This window comes from Anolis sagrei, chromosome X, assembly GCF_037176765.1.
Source record: "Anolis sagrei isolate rAnoSag1 chromosome X, rAnoSag1.mat, whole genome shotgun sequence".
NCBI lineage: Eukaryota > Metazoa > Chordata > Lepidosauria > Squamata > Dactyloidae > Anolis > Anolis sagrei.
The window spans coordinates 102,645,648-102,669,507 of record NC_090034.1 but is presented as its reverse complement, the minus strand read 5'-3'; the positions used below and the strand labels follow the sequence as shown (position 1 = coordinate 102,669,507).

The window sequence follows — 23,860 nt, the reverse complement described above, 5'->3', positions numbered from 1 at the left end:
AATTTATCCTCCCCACACTTTAAGGTGGTACCTTATTTTCCTACTTGACAGGTGCAACTGTCTTTCGGGTTGCAAAGGTCGACAACAGGCTACACACAATTGGTTGGAAACCCACTCCAACCCGGGCTGGCTTCAAACTCATGACCTTTTGGTCAGAGTGATCTTAATGCAGCTGACACTCAGCCAGCTGCGCCACAATCCCGGGCCTAGATAGATAGATAGATAGATAGATAGATATACTAGGCCTGGGCAATCCATGGTTCTAAATGGTTCTAAAGTACTTACAAAACTAAAGTTCTGGTGGTGAAAATTTCAGAACTCTAACAAAACTTTCAAAATTTAATTATTATTTCATTATTGGTGATTGTTATGATAGAACCAATTAGGAACTGCCATTTATAATTACATTTTGGGAGTTTTGTTAGAGTTCTGAAATTTTCACCACCAGAACTTTAGTTTTGTAAGTACTTTAGAACCATTTAGAAACATGGATTGCCCAAGCGTTCTGAACACAGAACGCTGGACCACTCTAATAACCACTATGTCGGACTACAAAGAGAAGCCACTGAAATCCACAAATAGGTGGACAATTTCAACAGAAAGGAGGAAACCATGGAAATGAACAAAATCTGTCTACCAGTCTTAAAAAAAAACCTCTAAAATCGGGACAGTAAATAAAGAGGAACATTCAAAAACAGGGGAATTTCAGACAAACAATCAGCGCCAACTAATGATCTCCCAACAAAGGATTCCCCTGGGCAGGAAGCAGCCAGGCTTTGAAGCTGCAAGGACATCAAATGCTAATCAAGGTGATTAATTACAACATCCACACTTGCCTCAAGCTGATAAGGGTTCTTTCTCCCACTCTGGACATTATTCCACAGATATATAAACCCCATTTGCCTTGTTTCCAACAGACCTCACAACATCTGAGGATGCCTGCCATAGATGTAGGCGAAACGTCAGGAGAGAATGCTTCTGGAAGATGGCCAGACAGCCCAGAAAACTCACATTGCCATGAAAGCCTTTGCCAAAACTTTGTTTTTACAGGACATACTGCAGCACATTTTGCTATAGTTTGTGGCCTGAGTCTCTCTTGTCATTACCCAGCCTATCTGTCATTCATCAATCTGGCTATCAATCATCTTCTTTCTGTATTTCTCCATCCATCCAATCATTACCTTTTGTATCTGTCGTTTGTTATGCTATCTCATTCTATTTCATTATCCCTCATCTATCTATCACAGGCATGGGCCAACTTCGTCCCTCCAGGTGTTTTGGACTCCAACTCCCACAATTCCTAACAGCCTACCGGCTGTTAGGAATTGTGGGAGTTGGAGTCCAAAACACCTGGAGGGACAAAGTTGGCCCATACCTTCACCACACCCGTGGCATCTCTGATTCTGAGCATCCGGACGAGGTAATTCCACAGGGGAAGCGCACTCACCACTGCTGTGAACTGGTGGAATTCCGGCCGCAGGTCTGAGCCTTTCAAGTGGATGTAGGAACCTTTATTGCCCATCTGGTCACTGGCAAGAAATGGTCAAAAAAAGGGAGAGTTGTGAGTACAGTCAGGTCTCAAACTGGGATCAGGGGAAGGAGTCAGGGCAGTTGGCATCCAAAACAGATGGGAAAACAGTGCATCACTATGTGACTTGCTCCAAACCTGTCACTGGGATGCCTGTGGTGGAGGAAAAACAGAAAATCTAGGATGAAATTGTCCCCTTCACTTGGGTGGTGGGCAGTCTTGTGTTTGTGGTTTGTGGAGGAGGACATTGGCAGGGCTCTTGTACATGTTCATAGGACTTACTATAACCTGCAATGTTATTGGAGGGAGGGCCTTTGGTGTCTCCTGAGTAGTGGGAGCTACAGCTATCTGTGGAAGTGGGAGCTTGTCTGTGGTAGTGGGCACCCTAGCCACATACACATACGCATTTTTACTTTTATTATATGTACTAGCTGTCCCCTGCCACGTGTTGCTGTGGCCTGCATGGGGGTTCTGTGTGGGAGGTTTGGCCCAATTCTATCGTTGGTGGGGTTTAGAATGCTCTGTGATGGTAGGTGAACTATAAATCCCAGCAACTACAACTCCCAAATGACAAAATCAATTTTTTGAGTGAAGGGCATACATTGGGTTGTTAGGTGTCTTGTGTCCAAATTTGGTGTCAATTCCTCCAGTGGTTTTTGAGTTCTGTTAATCCCACAAACGGACATTACATTTTTATTTATATAGACTAGACGTCCCCTGCCACGTGTTGCTGTGGCCCACATGGGGGTTCTGTGTGGGAGGTTTGGCCCAATTCTATCGTTGGTGGGGTTCAGAATGCTCTGTGATTGTAGGTGAACTATAAATCCCAGCAACTACAACTCCCAAATGTCAAGATTCTATTTTCCCTAAACTCCACCAGTGTTCACATTTGGGCATACTGAGTATTTGTGCCAAGTTTGGTCCAGATCCATCATTGTTTGTGTCCGCAGTGATCTCTGGATGTAGGTGAACTACAACTCCAAAACCAAAGGACACTGCCCACCGAACCCTTCCAGTATTTTCTGTTGGTCACGGGAGAACTGTGTGCCAAGTTTGGTTCAATTCATTGGTGGGGTTCAGAATGCTCTTTGATTGTAGGTGAACTATAAATCCCAGCAACGACAACTCCCAAATGACAAAATCAATTTTTTTGAGTGAAGGACATACATTGGGTTGTTAGATGTCTTGTGACCAAATTTGGTGTCAATTCGTCCAGTGGTTTTTGAGTTCTGTTAATCCCACAAACTGACATTACATTTTTATTTATATAGATAGAAGAAAGTTTGTAGTATATATGGTTTTCCATTGGCTCACTCACCAGTAGTTGGGGGCAGAGAATACAGTGACGCACTTGCCGTCGTGGGCCACCTCGTATCCCTCGGGCTTGACTTCGTGGCTGCGGATGATGTAGTCTAAATGGTTGCGTTCCAGGAAGCTTTGGGTGACGTCGGGCCCGAACTGGCAGCTCACGCCCCGTTTGCTGATCGACCGGCCGTTCTGGAGGAGGCGAGACAAGAACGAAGGCACGCAAAGGTGCTTATGTTTAGCCCCAGCTTCTTTCTAAGTGATGTTCCAGCCATGAGTTCTGCTATATTGGTAGATCACAAGGGAGCCAGAAAGGCAGTGAGTTTGTGTGTCTGATTCAGGCATGGGCCAGCTTGGGCCCTCCAGGTGTTTTGGACTACAACTCCTGTATTCCTCACCATTAGACATCATGGCTAGAGCTTATGGGAGTTGAGATACAGCAGTATCTGGACAGCTGAAGTTTGGTTTTGTTTCGACAAGAGAGAGAGGTTTGGATTTAGATACAAGGCTTGTGCCTCATGTAAGCCACTCCGAGTCCCCTTCGGGGAGAGAGTGGTGGGATATAAATAAAGACTATTATTGTTATTGTTATTGTTATTATTATTATTATTAGCTGTCCCCTGCCACATGTTGCTGTGGTCCAGTCTGTGTATATATTTGTGTATATATGTGTGTTTGCGTATCTATCTATCTATCTATCTATCTATCTATCTGTCTGTCTGTCTGTGTGTGTGCATGTCTATATATGTGTTTATATATTTGTGTGTTTATGTATATTATATATGTGTGTATGCTTGTCTATTTGCATATTTGTGTGTATATATATGTGTGTGTTATGTGTATATCTATATGTGTGTGCATGTGTATATGTATATATGTGTGTATACGTGTGCATGTGTGTGTATATATATATTTGTGTGTACTTGTTCATTATATGTGTGTGTGTGTATGAATGTGTGTATATGTATATTGAGCGTATATGTATACATGGTGTATTTTTTGGGTTTTTAAGTCTGGTCTGATGGGCTTTTTTGGTGTTTTTAGGGGTGAGGGACACTCGTTGGATTGTTAGGTATATTGTGTCAAAATTTCGTGTCAACTCGACAAATAGTTTCTGAGTTATGTTAATCCCACAAACAAACATTACATTTTTATTTATATAGATTATTATTGTGGAGGTGAAGTCTGACATTAAATGTCCTCTAATTATCCCCTAACCTCAGAATCGCAAGTATTACTGGGTTGCAATTCCCATGATTCAAACTCGGCATGGCAGTCAAAAAGGATAGGAGTTGTCATTCAACAAATCTGGGGACACAAACTGGGTTTGTTTGTGTCAGGAGCAACTTGAGAAACTGCAAGTCGCTCCTGGCATGAGAGAATTAGCCGTCTGCAAGGACGTTGCCCAGGGGACGCCTGGATGATTTGATGTTTTTATCATCCTTGTGGGAGGCTTCTCTCATGTCCCCGCCTGGGGAGCTGGAGCTGACAGAGGGAGCTCATCTGTGCTGTCCCCAGATTTGAACTTCCAACCTGTCGGTCTTCAGTCCTGCCGGCACAAGGGCTTAACCTACTGTGCCACGAGGGGCTCCTGGGTAAAACTGGGTAAAAACTAAAGAGCACTGATCACTATGTCAAAAAATTACATTTGGCCCTCTGTATCTGTGGATACTCCATACATGCATTCAAGGGACCTTTGAAAGCAACCATAAGGTGGACGCGGCCCTCAATGAGGCCAAAATGGGGATCGACAGGTTACTGTCTCTTGCTTGAATGCATCACATAACATAGAGATCAAATTTACATGCCTGGACTGTATATGGAGCAAAACCTTCTCCTTATGTGTCATACTTTCCCAAAAATGCCCCCTTGTTTATTCTCTTGGAATTGAGCCGGGCTTTAGCACAGCAGGTTAACCGCCAGCTGCAGTAAATCTGCAGAAAGGTTGACAGTTTGAAGCCCGGGATCGGGGTGAGCTCCTGGCCTTTAGCGCAGCTTCTGCCTACCTAGCAGTTCGAAAACAAAATGTACTGTTTTAAAAGCGGGGAGGTATTTAAGGCACCCATAAGGAAATGACAGAAAAATGCCGGCAATTCAATCAAGGAGGAAGTTTACGAACAAAAGCTCTTCGGCAGATGTTGTGGTTGAGCTATTTTCTGACGATGAAGATGATGGGATTCAGATTCCTGCTGGGATTCAGCTTCCTGGCTCTTTGTCTGTGCCTCAAATCTCTGGGCCTGCTTCTGAGGCTCCCACAGACAGTGCCATGTCAACACAGCTGTCTCCACCAGAAAGGAATTTTAACGAAGGATATAGCGAGCAGGTGCCTTCCACGCTGATACTGAAAGTGTAGATAGTGACTTGACCCCGCAAGCTCGCCTTGATCTCCGGGTCAGGCAGAGTCCTCGTCTGGCCAGCAGACGAGAAGCCAGCTCGGTGAAAGGTAGTCGCAATGCTTTCATGATGACGAGAGCCTAATGTTTTCATGTTAGAAAGGTATTTAGGGCCTTTTGCAAACTCTGAGAAAGTGTCAGTTCAATGTAGCTTATTAGCCTGGAAGCTTCATGGAATAACCTTAGCTTGGAAAGCAGTATGCTTGGGATTTCTTGCATTATGATTCATGGGGCAATGGTTTCATTGCTTGTAACTGGGACTCTGGTTTGATCTTTGCCAATTGGATTGTGTCTCCTGTTTTTTCCTGATGGTCTTTGGAACTATCTTCTGCATTTAACTTTATTCTTTGGAAGTTTGCAATGCTTATTCTTTACTTTGACTTGGATTTTTTCCTCAATAAACTATAAAACTACAGCTCTTGTGTGGTGGTGTTTGGAAGCAAGGTGAAGCTTACTCTGAGTTGTAACAGTGTAGCAACAGCATCTCCCTGTGGCTGGAACCGAGCACAGCCTCCAAGATGCCTATATATACCTCTATCTATCTATCTATTTAAAACATTTATATTCCGCCCTTATCACCCCGAAGAGGACTCGGGGTGGAGCACAGCATATATACGGCAAACATTCAATGCCAGGACACAGATTCACATACAATACATAAACATTAAAAAAATATATTAAAATACACCATTTAAAACCGTCCTAGTCATTTCCTATTGCTGCTTTATTGCCCTGTCCCGAAAGCTTGGTCCCATAGCCAAGTTTTTACCATCCTTCTAAAGGATGGAGGGGGCCGACCTGATGTCACCACGAAGAGAGTTCCATAACCGGAGAGCAATCACTGAGAAGGCCCTGTCTCTCGTCCCCACCAATCGTGCCTGTGACAATGGCGGGACAGAAAGCAGGGCCTCCCCGGAGGATCTTAATCTCTATCTATGTACAGTTGATGTCAATGTACAATGGCATTGAATTTAGCTGTATACGTGTTCTGTGATCCATCCTGAGTCCCCTTTGGGTGGAATATATATTCTGTGACTAAATAAATAAACACACACACACACCCCTTTGTCCTATAACAACATACAACTTGGCACCCAATCTCATTTATTTTTATTTAAGACATTTATATGCCACCCTTCTCACCCCAAAGGGGACTCAGAGCGGCTTACAAGATATATATACATACAATAGATTATATTAAAAGCATAGTACAATATCAGTATTAAATATTACTATATTGTATTATACCATTATATTGTGATATTATTAGTAATATTACATGTAATATAAATATATAATTAGTAATATCATATTATTAGTAATATTATATTGCATTACGTTATAATATTATAAATATTAAAATTATATACAATATATATTATATATTATATTATATTACATTATATTATATTATAAAGATAGCACAGGAGACAAGGTGGAACTGTCCCCTGGCCCCCTCTCTCTTCACTCTGGCCCAGAGCAGCAGTTTTACCTTATGCAAAGCATGTATGCCCATAATCTGCAACTAGTTCAGACAGAGATAGAGAAGGGAAGGAGTTCCTAGGATGCCTGGCAAACATTTGAACCAGGGTAAAGTGCAGGTAGAACGAAAGGATTGCCAAAGTAGGCCTTACCTGAGGTTGAGGGTCTGACCAGAGTAAGTCACACATGGGACCTGCCAATAAGAATGTGGAAAATTAATTAAAAATACCAAAGGAAGACCTGAGTGCCAAACACGTCTGCTGTAAGCCACCCAATCAAACTAGAGATGGAAAAGAATGAAATTCCATTCAGGTTGGTAGAACTGTAGCTGGTATAATAGGCAAGGTGCAAGTGTAAACCACTGGTGGTGCAGTGGGTTAAACCACTGAGGTACTGAACTTGCTGTCTGAAAGGTCAGCGGTTCATAGAACCAGTCCCATGACGCGACTCAGAAGGATAACATGGTCTACTGAAGTGTTTCTCAACCTGTGGGTAGGGACCCCTGAGAGGGTCACGAGGGGGTGTCAGAGGGGTTGCCAAAGACCATTAGAAAACACAGTATTTTATGTTGGTCATGGGGGTTCTGTGTGCCAACTTTGGCCCAATTCTATAATTGGTGGGGTTCAGAATGCTCTTTGATTGTAAGTGAACTATAAATCACAGCAACTATAACTCCCAAATGTTAAGGTCTATTTTCCTCAAATTCCACCAGTGTTCACAATTGGGCATATTGAGTATTCGTGCCAAGTTGGGTCATGATCCATCATTGTTTGAGTCCACAGTGCTCTCTGGATGTAGGTGAACTACAACTCCAAAACTGAAGGTCAATGCCCACCAAACCCTTCCAGGATTTTCTCTTGGTCATGGGAGTTCTGTGTGCCAAATTTGGTTCAATTCCATTGCTGGTGGAGTTCAGAATGCTCTTTGATTGTAGGTGAACTATACATCCCAGCAACTACAACTCCCAAATGTCAAGATTCTATGTTCCCCAAACTCCACCAGTGTTCACATTTGGGCAAATTGAGTATTCGTGTAGTTTGGTCCAGATCCATCATTGTTTGAGTCCACAGTGATCTCTGGATGTAGGTGAACTACAACTCCAAAACTGAAGGTCAATGCCTACAAAACCCTTCCAGTACTTTTTGTTGGCCACAGGAGTTCTGTGTGCCAAGTTCGGTTCAATCCCAACGTCGGTGGAGTTCAGAATGCTCTTTGATTGTAGGTGAACTATAAATCCCAGCAACTACAACTCCCAAATGACAAAATCAATCCCTCCCAACCCCACCAGTATTCAAATTTGGACGTATTGGGTATTTCTGCCAAATTTGGTCCAGTGAATATCATCCTGTATATCAGATATTTATATCACAATTCATAACAGGAGCAAAATGACAATTCTGAAGTAGCAACGAAAATAATTTTATGGTTGGGGGTCACCACAACACGAGGAACTGTATTAAGGGGTCGCGGCATTAGGAAGGTTGAGAACCACTGGTCTACTGTATCGAAGGCTGCGGAGAGGTCCAGGAGAACCAAAAGGGACACAATCCCCCATCCAGTTCCTTATGCAGATCATCCACTAAGGTGACTATAGCTGTTTCAGATCCATGTCCCAGCCTTTTAACCTTTCATATGCCATTTTAAAAACTTTTGTGCACTTTAAAACACTTTTTCCATGTTTTTATGATAGAAATAATTAGGAAATGGCATTTTAACCCAGGAAACAAAAATCATGTGACATAACGTAATTAACATGGGGCTTGCTGTTACTCTGCTCTCAAGACCACACAACTCTGTTGTCCTTTGGGATTAGTGCCATTTCTTTTTCTCGAGTGCAATTTACACATGCATGAAATCCACAAATACGCCAAAACGAACCAATACTTCATTTGGTGGGCAAAAGCCCGCAGAGGGAGCAGTTAATCCTGCTCAGAAATGTGATGCAATGGAGTTCAACGTCTGTATTATTTACCTGAATCTGGAGGTTGCCGATTCCGTTCGATCTTCCTGATATCATCTAACGTTACTCCATCTTCACTGAAAAGCCCACCATGCATTATCTATTGAAGGGGAGGAAAAACATAATAGGGTCACCAATGGAGTAACACAGGGCATGGGCAAACTTGGGCCCGCCCGGTGTTTTGGACTTCAACTCCCACAATTCCTAACAGCCAGTCAAGTTTGCCTTCTCACCCCCTAAGCTGCAGGGCCATCTTACCAAGACTTTGCCGTTGATGCACTGCGCCAGAGGAAGCCACTCAAACACTTCGCTGAAGAGCTCAAACATCTGGGCTGTGTATTTGGCCTTCACTTCGCCTTCAAACCCGTAAATTTGGTTCATGTTGTCTGTTTCGTGGTTCCCTGGAAAGGCAGGCAAAGGGGGAAATCCGGAGAAGACAGTGTTGGGACGAGGAAATGTAAATTCCACAGGAATGGGTTAAAAAGAAGAGGAAAAGGAGAAAGAGCGATGGGATGCGGAAAGAGAATAAGTGACAGGACAAGAGAGATTTGTGTGAGTGGTTAGGAGAGAAATTAGACTGACTGAACAGTGGTTTACCACTTTGAATATGTTTTAGTGGATTTAGTGATTTTTTAAAGATACTGTTTATAATGAATTCTGTTTTAATGTTTGCATATTAACATAAAAACATTGTACGCTAATGTTTTTGTGTTAAGCTGCATTGAGTCTCCTTTGGAAGAGATAAAGAAGGGTATAAATAAATATAATAATGATAATAATAATATCAATTTTGCAATCCCATGCAACAGCAGGATTGAAGAAAAACAACTGGAAAAGCCAGTCAAGGTGGCCCCAGTGGTGATCGGCACACTGGGTGCAGTGGCTAAAGACCTTGGCCTGCAGTTAAACACAATTGGCGCTGACAAGATTACCATATGCCAGCTGCAAAAGGCCACCCTACTCAGATCTGCACGCATTATTTGCCAATATATCACACAATCCTAGACACTTGGGAAGTGTCCAACGTGTGATCCAATACAACAGCCAGCATAGTAATCTTGTCTCAACGTTCTTGCCCCAGGAGTCCCCCCCCCCCCGCCATACAAAGGTTTGTTTACTTCTCTGACTCTCTATGAGTTCTCCCTTACAAACAGTTCTGCCCCTTTATCTCACCCTGAGTTTTAAAATAATGTTATGTACATGTGACCCGTTCTCTGTCATTATGTTTGGTTTCTATGTTTTGTGTATATTTTTTATATGCTTTGATGTTTTATACTTTATTGATATGTTGTTTATTTTATTGCAATTTGTATTTTTGTATTGTAATTCATTGTTCGGGCTTGGTCCCATGTAAGCCGCTTCGAGTACCCGTTGGGGGAGATAGTGGCGGGGTAGAAATAAAGATGATGATGATTATTATTTGAGAACACGGAATTGTTTACAGAACAGAAAAGAGACACAGAGGTGCTGGGGTGACTGGCAAAAATTACAGACAGATGGGGAAAAAGAAAATTGGATTTCATATGTTCACGTGCGCATATTTACGTCAAGTTGAGACTACAAAACCCATGATTCAGAAGCACTCAAATGGGGAATTTTTCTTGATTGAAAACTATCTCTTAGTTCTTCTGGAGAACATACTATGGATTTTAATCTAACATCTAGACTTTGAGACGTAAAAAAGACTATGAGAATCAATATTTTTTGGCGCCCGACAGAGACAGGCTCGTTTTTCTTCCCATTTAGCAAGAAACCGAGTTGGTCCAAACTGCACAAACGATCCAAGCTTTGGCCTACAAAAAGGCATCAATGAAACCGGGCCTTTTGCGACACTGAAAAGAAAGCTGACTGCACAGCGCTCTAAGCAAGACCTGGTTCCCATGATTGGAGTAGCACTCACAGCCTGGAAAGTAATTTTTAAAGAAGTCAGTTGTTCCACTTGCTCATTAAAATGTGTTAAACGTAAATAGCTGTCCTTCCCTGCTTGAGAAAAACAGGGCAGATAAACAAACAAACAAACAAACAAAGTGATGGAAATAGCAACCTTCCAAGTCTCCACTAACTGTTTGTAAATGTGTATAACTGTTAAACCTATATTGTATGTATATTTCTGTTTGCCAGTTTGACTACCTCTTTCATGGGGAGGGGGGGGGGGCTTCAGATACAGGACTCCATTATGTGTTCTGTTTGCATCGGACCTCAGTGAAGGTGGAGGCAGAGGCATGTTGCTATTTGGACTTTAATAATAATAATAAAATTAAAAAAAACTTTATTTATACCCTGCTCCATCTCCCCCAGGGGGACTCGGGGTGGCTTACATGAGGCCATGCCCATCAGTACAGTAAACAGAATATAACACAAAAGCATAACAGAACTAGAAAATTAAAAAAAACATAAAATGCAAAACCACTATAATAAGCGACACAGAAATATAAAATCGAACATTAAACACACAAGATTACACGGGGCAGGGCCAAATTTAAGGATAAAAATTTAAAACACTGGGAGATTGGGCAATGTAAATTATCGGGAAGGGCGATCCGGGATGAGGAAGGATTTAATTGCACAAACCATAAATTTGTGCTAAATTTGGTCCGGGAGTATTGATTTACTGTATATACTCGAGTACAAGCCTAGTTTTTCAGCCCTTTTTTAGGCTGAAAAAGTCCCCCTCAGCTCATACTCGAATCAAGGTTATTTATTATTTTACTCTATTATTTTTATTACATTTATAATTATTATTATATGTGTGTGCATATATATTTGTGTATATGTGTATATATGTGTGTTTGTGTATATATGTGATTCTGCGCATGCGTTGTATTTTTTGGGTGGTTTTTTTTTTTTGCTTTTATTATTATTATTATTATTATTATTACATTTATTATTTCACTCTATTTATTATTGTTATTACATGTATTATTTTACAATATTATTACTGGTATTATTACATTTCTATTATTATTATTATTATTACATTTATTATTTTATTCTATTATTATTGGGAGGATACATAAGCACATTTACATTGAAGAAGGTTAGAATAATGGTTTAATCAGAGCTGGGCAGTCTTATCTTAAATTACAGTTTTATGTAAATATTTAATCTACTGATGCCTCAATTAATGTAATTTTATTGGTAACTATTTTTATTTTGAAATTTACCAGTAGATGCTGCATTTTCCACCCTCGGCTTATACTCAAGTCAATATGTTTTCCCAGTTTTTTTGTGATAAAATTAGGTGTCTCGGCTTATATTCGGGTCGGCTTATACTCGAGTATATACGGTAAGTATCAACACAGAGAAGAAACTACATCTTATCTAACTGAACTCTAACAAGAAATGTGCCTGTATGGTGACTTAATGCAAGTTGTTTATGAGTAAACAAGTTATGCTATTTTTAATTGTTTTTCTCTCTTGAGTGCATATTTTAACTAAGAGGTTTCAAGGGAGTATATATCTTTTGGGCAATCACAACTGCAAATTCTACTTCAAAGAAATAACTGTTCTCTGCTAATCCAATATATTTTTGTAGTGGCATGTCTTTATTCGTGGCAGTTTAAAGACATGGTTCTTCAGTTTAACAGTCGTGTTACCTGTGTGCCATTACACGAATGCTTATGAATATCACTGATTCAAGGAGTTAACTTCTAACAACATCATGACTAGTGGTTTTCAAAAGGTGGTCTCCACATGTTCATGGCGATTCACGTTTGTCACCATTTTTACCTTTTCAATAAGGTTGTGGTGTACTTATTTCCAATAGGTCATGGAATTTCCAATACAAAGACCTATTGCTATTGGCAGGTGCTTCATTTGTCTGGCTAGCTGGGTAGGAGGAGGAGGAGAGCCTTACCTCGAAGTAGGTGGAAATGGTCTGGGTATAGCAGCTTAAAACCAAACAGCGTTAATATCACCTCCACTGAGAACGAGCCACGGTCAACAAAATCCCCGTTGAATATCTGACGCGGTGAAGAGACTTCGGCTCAGGAAAAATAAATACAATTCTGGTGCCCAGAGGACACCCAGATGTTTTTGATCTGTTATCACCCTTCTCTCATGTCCCTGCATGGGGAGCTGGAGCTGATAGAGGGAGCTCATCCGTGCTCTCCCCGGATTTGAACCTCTGACCTGTCGGTCTTCAATCCCGCCGGCACAAGGGTTTAACCCATTGCACCACCGGGATATGTAAACGGATGGATATTACTGAAACTAAGGGGAAAATAGAGTATGTCTAAGTAAACTGATAAAAGGAACACTTATCATGCAGGCTTGGGGGAAAAGATAAAGAAAAGATGGGACAATATAAGAAGATTAATACGAATGCCAGATGACAAGAATCTACTTGTTCTTCGAATAGAAGAAGATATTGTAGATGGAATTTCTTTATATGCTAGATTCCTGTTAGATTTATATGCTAACAAAACTCCATCATACTTTTCTTTATTTCCCATCTTTTTCCCACCCCGCTTTTCCTTGATGTTATACAATTGTGACAATCTATATAAATAAAAATGTAATGTTTGTTTGTGGGATTAACATAACTCAAAAACCACTGGGTGAAATGACACGAAATTTGGACACTACACCCTTAACAGACCAACGAGTGACCATCACTCAGAACTCCCCCCCCCCCCCAAAAAAGTAGAAAGGACTTAAACCCCCAAAAAGCTTAATTAGGAAAAGCTAAATGACGATACAGGGGCGGGGGGAAGGGAAGGAAGAGGGAGGGAAGGAAGGGGAGAAGGAAGGAAGGAAGGAAGGAAGGAAGGAAGCATGGAAGCAAAGAATGAACAAACGAAGGAAGGAAGGAAGTAAAGAAGGAAGAAAGGAGAGAAAGAGGAAAAAAGGGATGGAAAGAAAGGGGTAGAGAAAGAAGGAAGGAGAGGAAAGAAAAAAGGAAAAGAGGGAAAGAGGGAGCAAAGGAAAAAGAAATAAAGGGAGAAAGAGGGAGGGAAGGAAAGACAGAAGGAAGGATGGAAGCAAAAAGCAAAGGAAGGAAGAGGTAGAGAAGGAAAGAGAAAGAGGGAAAAAAGGGAAGGAAAGAGAAAGAGGGAGAGAAGGAAGGAGAGAAGGAAAGGAAGAAAAGGGAGTGAAGGAAGGAGGGAAAGAGGTGGAAATGGAAGAAAGGAGAGAAAGAGGAAGGAAAGACAAAAGGAAGAATGGAAGCAAAAAGTGAAGGGAGGAAGGAAAGAGGCAGAGAAGGAAGGAAGGAGAGAAAGGGAAGGAAAAGAAAAAGGAAGGAAAGAGGTAGAGAAGGAAGGAAGGAGAGAAGGAAAGAAGAAAAGGGAAGGAAAGAATGAAAGAGGGAGTGAAGGAAGGAGGGAAAGAAGGAGAGAAAGAGGGAGGGAAGGAAAGACAAAAGGAAGAATGGAAGCAAAAAGTGAAGGAAGGAAGGAAAGAGGCAGAGAAGGAAGAAAGGAGAGAAAGGGAAGGAAAAGGAAAAGGAAGGAAAGAGGTAGAGAAGGAAGGAAGGAGAGAAGGAAAGAAGAAAAGGGAAGGAAGGAATGAAAGAGGGAGCGAAGGAAGGAGGGAAAGAAGGAGAGAAAGAGGGAGGGAAGGTTGGCCACAGCAATGCATGGCTGGTACAGCTAGTCTATATAAATAAAAATGTAACATTTGTTTGTGGGATTAACATAACTCAAAAACCACTGGACGAATTGACACCAAATTTGGACACAAGACACCTATCAGGCCAACGAGTGACCATCACTCATAAAAACACTGAAAAACACATTGGAAGAGACTTAAAAAGCTAAAAAAAAGTAAAACGACACTACAGCGCATGAGCAAAAATGATTCCCCCGGCAAACAAAACACGCAATAGTATGACCACACTCTTTTCCAGACTACAGCTCCCAGCATCCCCTAGACCAGGCCCTTTAGGAGAGGAGGATGATCCAAATGCACTGCTTCCAAGAGGCAAGCTTTCTTCTCCTTGGATTTCTTTGAGAGCATCCCAATCCCTGCATATTTCCAATTTTCTATTCCTGGACTGCAACTCCCATCAATCCTCGAGATAGATAGATTAGATAAAGACAGATAAGTAGGTAGATAGATCTATCAATCAGGAGGACTGCTGGGAGTTACAGTCCAAGAATGGGTAGAGAAGGAAGAAAGGGGAGAAAGAGGAAGGGAAAGAAAAGGGGGGAAGAGAAGGAAGGAAGGAGAGAATGAAAGAAAAAAGGGGAAGGAAGGAAGGAAAGAAGGAAGGAAGGAGAGAAAGAGGAAGCGAAAGAAATGGGGGGAAGGAAAGGAAGAGAAGGAAGGAAGGAGAGAAGGAAAGAAAAAGGGGAAGGAAGGAAGGAGAGAAAGAGGAAGCAAAAGAAAAGGGGGGAAGGAAGAGGAAGAGAAGGAAAGAAAAAGGGGAAGGAAGGAAGGAAAGAGGGAAGGAAGGAGAAAAAGAGGAAGCGAAAGAAAAGGGGGGAAGGAAAGGAAGAGAAGGAAGGAAGAAGAGAAGGAAAGAGGAAAGGAAGGAAAGAAGGAGAGAAAGAGGAAGCGAAAAAAAAGGGGGGAAGGAAGAGGAAGAGAAGGAAGGAAGGAGAGAATGAAAGAAAAAAGGGGAAGGAAGGAAAGAGGGAAGGAAGGAAGGAGAGAAAGAGGAAGGGAAAGAAAAGAGGGGAAGGAAAGGAAGAGAAGGAAGGAAGGAGAGAAGGAAAGAAAAAAGGCGAAGGAAGGAACGAAAGAGGGAAAGGAGGAGAAAAAGAAAGGAGAAAAAGAGGGAGGGAAGGTTGGTCGCAGCAACGCGTGACAGGTACAGCTAGTGAAATAATAAAAAAGGAATGCCGCCTGCATTATGACTCCTGCTTCCCTCCAAAGAGAGGAGGTGATCAATACAAGAGACCCAGAACGGAGCACCAAGAAAGGATACATAGGGGTTTGTTTCTGCCGGCAGCCCATTCAACTCAAATATGTTCAGGAGGTCGTAATACTGGCCGTGGGTGTCTCCACAGACTGTGATTTTCTCTGTCTGGAGCAAAGAGAGAAGAGACAATAGGGAGTAGAGACAACAGGTGGAATCAAACGTATTTCTTTGCAATGAGCCCTGGATTATTTCCCTCTGTTCAATTCCAAGGGACCATGACATGGTTGTGCCCCAAACCTCCCAACTCAAGAACAGGAAACGTAATGTTGGTGGACAGGAAAAGAGATTTAAAGATGGGCTGAAACCCAACCTTAACAATTGTGTGATAGACACCGAGAACTGGGAAGCTCTGGCCCTTGAGCACTCTAACTGGAAGTCAGCTGTGACCAGCAGTGCTACAGAATTCGAAGAGGCATGAATGTGTTTTCTGATGGTCTTTGGCGACCCCTCTGACACTCTCTTGTGACCCCCAGGATGAGAAACCTTGATCTAGAGCAGAAGTCCTCAAACTAAGGCCCGAGGGCCGGATACGGCCCTCCAAGGTCATTTACCCGGCCCTCGCTCAGGGTCAACCTAAGTCTGAAATGACTTGAAAGCACACAACAACAACAACAATCCTATCTCATCAGCCAAAAGCAGGCCCGCACTTCCCATTGAAATACTAATAAGTTTATATTTGTTAAAATTGTTCTTCATTTTAATTACTGCATTATTTTTAAGTGTTTTTATGCACTACAAATAAGATATGTGCAGTGTGCATAGGAATCCATTCTTTTTTTCTTTTTTGCAAATTATAATCTGGCCCTCCAACAGTTTGAGGGACTGTGATCTGGCCCTCTGTTTAAAAGGTTTGAGGAACCCTGATCTAGAGCAAACTTGCCCAACATGACAAACTTTAACTATTGATGGAGTTTCAGGGGGTTGACCCTGATGTGAGTTATAGCTCACCCACAAACGTATGCATTTTGGGAAAAAATGTCTTTTTCAAATAACCCGGGCAACGCCTTTTCGGTGGTGGCCCCTCGAGTCTGAAATTCACTCCCTAAGGACATCATACATGCCCCAACGTTGGCAGTTTTTAGGAGGAGCCTGAAAACGTGGTTGTTCCAGTGTGCCTTCCCAGAATAAGGAAAACACTTATTGCTGTCCTCAAATGCACTTTAGTATTGATTAGGATTGCCTGCGCGCCCTCTTCTTCCTTTGAAAACCCTATCCTAGTTTACCCTACCTTGTTCATGCCCCAGAATTTAAAATTTTAATTATTACATTTGGCCCAGCCATAGGTTTTTTAAATGCTGTATGTTATTGTTATTGCTTATTGTGTATTTTTTGTTTTTGAGTTTTATTTTAACTGTGTGTATTGATTATTTTTTATCGCCTTTGTTTATTGATGTGCTGTGGGCTTGGCCTCATGTAAGCCGCACCGAGTCCCTTGGGGAGATGGTAGCGGGGTGCAAATAAAGTTTTATTTTTATTATTATAACGGTAGGTACCCAAACTAGTAATAATATAAGACTTTATTTCTATCCCGCATTATCTTCCCAATGGGGACTTAGGGTAGTTCACAACATACAGCGACAAACGTTCAATGCCGTAAAGTGCGACCCAAAAAAGCAAATAAACAACCCATAAATCAAAAGTTCTGAGAGTGCCTTGGACTGCGAGAAGATCCAACCAGTCCATCCTCCAGGAAATAAAGCCCGACTGCTCACTGGAGGGAAGGAGACTAGAGACAAAGTTGAAGTCCTTTGGCCACATCATGAGGAGACAGGAAAGGCTAGAGAAGACAATGATGCTGGGGAAAGTGGAAGGCAAAAGGAAGAGGGGCCGACCAAGGGCAAGATGGATGGATGGCATCCTTGAAGTGACTGGCTTGACCTTGCAGGAGCTGGGGGTGGTGACGGCCGATGGGGAGCTCTGATGTGGACTGGTCCATGAGGTCACGAAGAGTCGGAGACAACTGAACGAATGAACAACAACAAATCAAATAACAACATATTATGGTATTAGCATCGGTGGAACTCAGTCCATTTCTAGAGTACAGACCTCTATAGCTTATTCCATAATTTCGGGCTGCAAAGGGATACACTCACTTCTTTTAACGTCGTTTCAACTAAGGTGGGGAGTTTCGATAGCACCTCTTTCGCTTGCACCAAGATCTGCAAGAAGGGAGAGACAAGTCAAGCTAAATGGGAGGAAAGATTGATGCGAAAAAGAGGGGAAAAATCAATAAACATGCATTTATATCCTGAGCAGTATTATACACTTCAGTTGTAATCATTTAAAGCCAAGTACAGTAGACAGTCTTCAAGATCAGAAGTGATTTTTGAAAAAGCCAAGGACGGTCTTGTAGCATCTTAAATGTCAACAGTGTCTACAATATCTTGAAAGGTTTGTTTATTGATGTTTTGTTTATTGATGTATTGTGGGCTTGGCCTCATGTAAGCCGCACCGAGTTCCTTAGGGAGATGGTATTATTATTATTATTATTATTATTATTATTATTTCATTGTTTCATATCAGATCTTATTACAGCTACTTAAATATATTCAATCCTATTTTTTAAAAATGCAATGCTTGGAACATGAGTCTTTCACACACAGAACTAACAAGTAAGTACATATAACTTATGCGGCCAGCAATGGACTGATCTTGGACTTTGATTCTGAACTGGCAGAATTTTTAAATGAATGTTTATAACTTTATTTTAATGTATTTATGTGTTTGGCATCTAATGGTTGCCTGTTGCAAAGCCACTCAAGAGTCCCCATCCAGGGGTGAGAAGGACAGGTACAAATGTGCGGAATAAATAAATAAATACCCAATTATAAAATACCAAACAATGCAACATTAATTACCTCTTGCCTAGTAAGTAACCAATTAAAATTCCATATTACTGAAGAATTAAATAAGAGAACTTTGAATATAAACAACCACATCATAGTTAGTTAGTGTTAGGAAACCATGTTGAGTATGAGAGTTAAAAAAAACCAAAAATAAATATTCGTATATGTAAATATACAAATATTTACCAGTAATATTGTTTTTAACTCTTATATTCAACATCGTTTCTTAACTCTGCTTTTAAAAATTGTAATTTAATGCCTAAACATATGTTTATTTACCTTTTGCTATTTGTTTTAATGCTGGTCACTGACTAAAATCATTCTCTCTCATATATATATATATATACATATACACACACACACATATACATATACATATATCATTTTTTTTCACAGCTATTGGAAAAAGACCTTCCACATTCATTGGGGTAAGAGGGTGAGAATCTCCACAAAAGTAGGGAAAGAGTATAAAAATATCTAAAAAGAATGCCTCTATAGAAATCTCTAGGTCCTCCAGCATGTTTTTATGGTCAACATCTAGCAAAACCTGAGCACAGAATCATGCTGGAGGAACTAGAAATGCTTTGTCTACGAATGTCTAGGGCCCCTTCTACACTGCCATATACAATCCAAATTATCTTCTTTGAACTGGATTATATGGCAGTGTAGACTCATATAACCCGGTTCAAGGCAAACAACGTGGACTATCTACTTTGATAATCTAGGGTACTTAAACTTTTTCAACAGAGGGCCATGTCACAGTCCCTCAAACAGTTGGAGGGCCCGATTATAATTTGAAAAAACAAAACAAAACATGAATGAATTCCTATGCACACTGCACATATCTTATTTGTAATGCAGAAAACACTTAAAACAATACAATCATTAAAATGAACAATTTTAACAAATATAAGCTTATTAGTATTTCAATGGGAAGTATGAGTCTGCTTTTGGCTGATAAGATAGGATTGTTGTTGTTGTTGTTGTTGTTGTGTGCTTTCAAGTCATTTCAGACTTAGGTTGACCCTGAACGAGGGCTGGGTAAATGACCATGGAGGGCCGTATCTGGCCCCCGGGCTTTAGTTTGAGGACCCCTGATCTAGATTATATGGAAGTGTAGAAGGGACCTAGGTCCTCTATTGCCATTCTATGGTCACTCTCCAATGGAAGTCCAAGGTGGAGGACTTCAGAGATTTCTGAAGAGAACACATTAATCAAATCCAGATCTATAAACATTAAAGTCACAGATATGGAGGTCTGATGATATATGGATCATTATGATTAAGAAGTGAAGGATATCTGGACAAGGAGACTATTATTATTACTATTATTATTATTATTATTATTATTATTATCATTATTATTATTATTAGCTGTCCTCTGCCATGCGTTGATGCAGCCCAGTCTGTGTATATGTGTATTGTGTGTGTATATGTGTGCGTATATATATATGTGTGTGTGTGTGTGTGTGTGTGGTTTTGCACATGTGCTGAAATGTAATTTTTGATTTTTGGCTTTTTAAGTCTCTTCAGCTGTGTTTTCCGGTGTTTTATGAGTGATGATCACTTGTTGGCTTGAGAGGTGTCTTGTGTCCAAATTTGGTGTCAATTCGTCCAGTGATTTTTGAGTTATGTTAATCCCACAACTGAACATTACATTTTTATTTATATATTATTATTATTATTATTATTATTATATTTATTTACACCCTGCTTTATCTCTCCTGCAGGAGACTCAAAGTGGCTTAACATAAAAGCATCAGCATGCAATTAATCATTATCAATTGATCATTATCAATTATCATTATCTCCCAGTTTCACCAAACGCATCATTTTCAGCATCCCTGGAACAGAGGGGAGGAAGTACCTGGTAGGCACACTTCCTGTGAAGCTTCTTTTGATCCTTGTACCACTGCATTAGCTCCTTCATGAATTCGGGGGTCACTTTCCCATCGTCCAGCTTGGGGCCGCTGTACTCGTCCTCGATGGCTGGGGGGGAAAGAAAGGTGGGGATGGTTTAGAGCAGGCATGGGTAAACTTCGGCCCTCCAGGTGTTTTGGACTACGACTCCCACCATTAAAAAACAGAGCCCTGCCTTTCTGATCATCTAGGGTTGGACTGCCCTTCACAACATCCTGTTTCTAGCTTTCTTCAAACACATTCAAAGGTAGGGGATTATAAAAATTCGATTTCAGGGGCATTCAGACTTCAACTGTGCCAGAGTTCAATCCAGATGCAGGGACCAAGGCTGCCTTGCTCGTGCCGTTTGCAAAAACGGTGTCTATTTACTCTTACTGATTAAGCCTCTCTGTGATGAGATCTATTTATGATGGGAGATTGTGGTCTATTTTGGGCCCTGGCAGGAAACCCTCGGTGCGGCCAGCCGGCAAAGTGGCATTAGTCACCGGCAGGAAGAGGCCAGGGCTGCCTTTGGAAAGGAGGGAGTCACGAGGCAAGAAGGCCTCCTTCTCGGCCGTTTCCAAACCTAAAGGGAAAGGCAGGGCCCCTCCTGAGGTCTTCCAAACTCAAGCAACAGAAAGACTGTAATACACCAGTTTTCAAGTCCTATAGAAGGAGATGCCTTCAGGTGCATCTAAAGCAGGAATGGGCAAAGTTTGGCCCTTGGAGTGTTTTGGACTTTCACTCCCACAATTCCTAGCAGCCGGCTTATTGCCTCCAGGCAATAAACACACTAAAGGAACAAAGGCCTGGCTGCTTACAGGGAGATGCCCTCATGATACAATCTCCTCAGTTGCTGTTGTTGATTTGTTCAGTCACTTCCGACTCTTGGTGATCTCCTAGACCAGCCCAGGCCAGAGCTCCCTGTCCGCTATGGTCACCCCCAGCTCCTTCAAGGTTAAGCCAGTCACTTCAAAGATACCATCCATCCCTTGATCGGCCCCTCTTCCTTTTTCCTTCAATTTTCCCCAGCATCACTATCTTCTCCAAGCTTTTCTGTCTTCTCATGATGTGGCGTATAAAGAAGAACAGTTGGTCATGAGTTCGAAGCTAGCCCGGGTCGGAGTGAGCTTCCGACCAATTTGTGTAGCTTGCTGATGACCTTTGCAGCCTGAAAGACAGTTGCATCTGTCAAGTAGGAAATTTAGGTTCCACTTAAGCAAGGAGGCTAATTTACAACACCATAAAAATCTCCAGCAAGCCTGTAAAGAATGAGGAAGTACTTCATCAGTGTCACAAATGGTGATAGTGAAGCGACAGCTCCCCTGGTGGCCAGAATACCCTCATGAAAAAGCTGGAATGTTAAATGGCCTCTGTCTATATATGTTGTGTGTCTATGGCATTGAATGTTTGCCATTGTAATCCGCCCTGAGTCCCCTGCGGGGTGAGAAGGGCGGAATATAAATACTGTAAATAAATAAAAATAAATGTGGCCAAAGTACTTCATCTCTGTCTCTAATATCCTTCTCTATAGTGAGCAGTTGAGCATTAGTTCCTGGAGAATGGACTGGTTGGATCTTCTTGTGGTCCAAGGCGTTCTCAGCATTTTCCTCATTTCAAAAGCATCGCTCTTCCTTCGCTCAGTCTTCTTTATGGTCCATCTCTCGCATCCATAGGTTACTATGAGGAATACCATTGCTTTGACAACGCGGACCTTCGTTGCCAATATGAAGTCTCTATTCTTAACTCTTTTATTGAGATTGGCCATTGCACTCCTCCCAAGATGGAAACGTCTTCTGATTTCCTGGCTGCAGTCTGCAGTAATCTTCCTGCTGAGAAATACAAGCCCTGTCTCTGCCTCCATGTTTTCTCCTTAGATTTGTCAGTTATCAATCACCTTGGTTGCCATCATCTTGTTTTTTTTTTTTAATGTTTAAATGCAGCTTTTGTCCTTTCTCCTTTTACCTTGGTGAGAAGCCTCCTCAGCTCCTCCTCGCTTTTGGACATCAAAGTAGTATCATCCGCATATCTAAGGTTGTTAATATTTCTTCCAGCCATTTTTACCCCAGCCTTGCATTCGTCAAGCCCCGCACATCGCATGATGAGTTCTGCATACAAGTTGAATAGGTCGGGTGAGAGGAAACAGCCCTGCCATATGCCTTTCCCAATCTTGAACCAGTCTTGTTGTTCCCTGGCCAGTTCTTACTGTGGCTACTTGGTCCTCATACAGATTCCTCAGGAGAGAGACAAGGTGGCTTGCGATCCCCATACATACCACCAAGAACTTGCCACAATTTATTATGATCCACACAGTCCAAGGCTTTAGAATAGTCAACAAAACAGAAATATATGTTCTCTGCAACTTCCTGCCTTTTCCCAATATCCAGCAGATATTGGCAATCGGGTCTCTTGTTCCTCTGCCTTCCCTAAAACCTGCTTGTCCATCTGGCAACTCTATCTCCATGTCTTGCTGGAGTCTTCCTTGCAGGATCTTGAGCATTACCTTCCTGGCACGTGAAATAAGCTAATGGATGGATCCCACTCAAATTCTTTCAAATCAGGCTTGCTAATTGCACTCTTTACACTTGGTCAAAAGATATTGGTTCTTTCTTCCACCCTGGACCTTCCACAGGTATATATTTTCCACTTGCTTTACCACCATCAGATCCTCTGAAGATGCACAGAGATCCACAGATGCAGGTGAAATGAAAAAACTTGTGGGTTTTTTCGGGCTATAGAGCCATGTTCTAGAGGCATTTCTCCTGACGTTTCGCCTGCATCCTCACTACCTCTGAGGATGCTTGCCATAGATGCAGGCGAAACGTCAGGAGAAATGCCTCTAGAACATGGCTCTATAGCCCGAAAAAACCCACAAGAACTTAGTGATTCCAGCTATGAAAGCCTTCGACAATGAAATGAAAAAAGAAGAAAATGCTTTGTCAAAGGCTTTCATGGCCAGAATCACTGGTTTGTTGTAGGTTTTTTCAGGCGATACGGCCATGTTCTAGAGGCATTCTCTCCTGACGTTTTGCCTGCAACTATGGCAAGCATCCTCAGAAGTAGTGAGTGACCTCACTACCTCTGAGGATGCTTGCCATAGATGCAGGCGAAACGTCAGGAGAGAATGCCTCTAGAACATGGCCATATAGCCTGAAAAAACCTACAAAAGTCAGGAGAAAATGCTGCTAGAACATGACCATACAGCCCGGAAACCACGCAATATTCTAATATTGGAATAGCCTTCTAGAACCCATCCTTAGTTTATAGAGAGCACTAAAAAAGAGCAAATGCTCCACAGATCAGCCCATCATTACCCCGCAGTAGTGTTGAGCTTATTTTCAGGTCACAAAAAAATCCCTGCATTCAAATTATGACAGTTCAAAATGAAGTTTTTTTCCAAACACAAAACTCCAGAATTCCAGGGAACCCTGGTTGAGAAACCTAGTCCTCAAATATGTCCCAGAATTCTTTGCAATGAGCCTGAAGTTCAAGGAAGACATGCAAAGTCTCGAAAATAATGCTGAAAGTTCAGCTTAGGCAGGGCCAGAGTTCCAGGGCCAGAGAAGCAGATGGCGGAAACAGA

The 23,860-nt window shown here is 41.7% G+C and overlaps 1 protein-coding gene across 1 annotated transcript in view; it reads right to left on the bottom strand.

The window, feature by feature from the left end:
* The window catches only part of LOC132781880 (serine/threonine-protein phosphatase 5), a 48,936-nt gene that overhangs the window by 8,193 nt on the left and 16,883 nt on the right, over nucleotides 1-23,860 (bottom strand). Inside the window, exons 4-12 of the mRNA XM_060786407.2 lie at nucleotides 20,246-20,367; nucleotides 17,627-17,692; nucleotides 15,540-15,638; nucleotides 12,525-12,630; nucleotides 8,927-9,069; nucleotides 8,681-8,768; nucleotides 6,861-6,901; nucleotides 2,847-3,025; nucleotides 1,448-1,529 (exon numbers count right to left, since the gene is read on the bottom strand). Of these exons, the coding sequence (XP_060642390.2) occupies nucleotides 1,448-1,529; nucleotides 2,847-3,025; nucleotides 6,861-6,901; nucleotides 8,681-8,768; nucleotides 8,927-9,069; nucleotides 12,525-12,630; nucleotides 15,540-15,638; nucleotides 17,627-17,692; nucleotides 20,246-20,367 (926 nt within the window). The remainder of the gene's footprint in view (nucleotides 1-1,447; nucleotides 1,530-2,846; nucleotides 3,026-6,860; nucleotides 6,902-8,680; nucleotides 8,769-8,926; nucleotides 9,070-12,524; nucleotides 12,631-15,539; nucleotides 15,639-17,626; nucleotides 17,693-20,245; nucleotides 20,368-23,860) is intronic.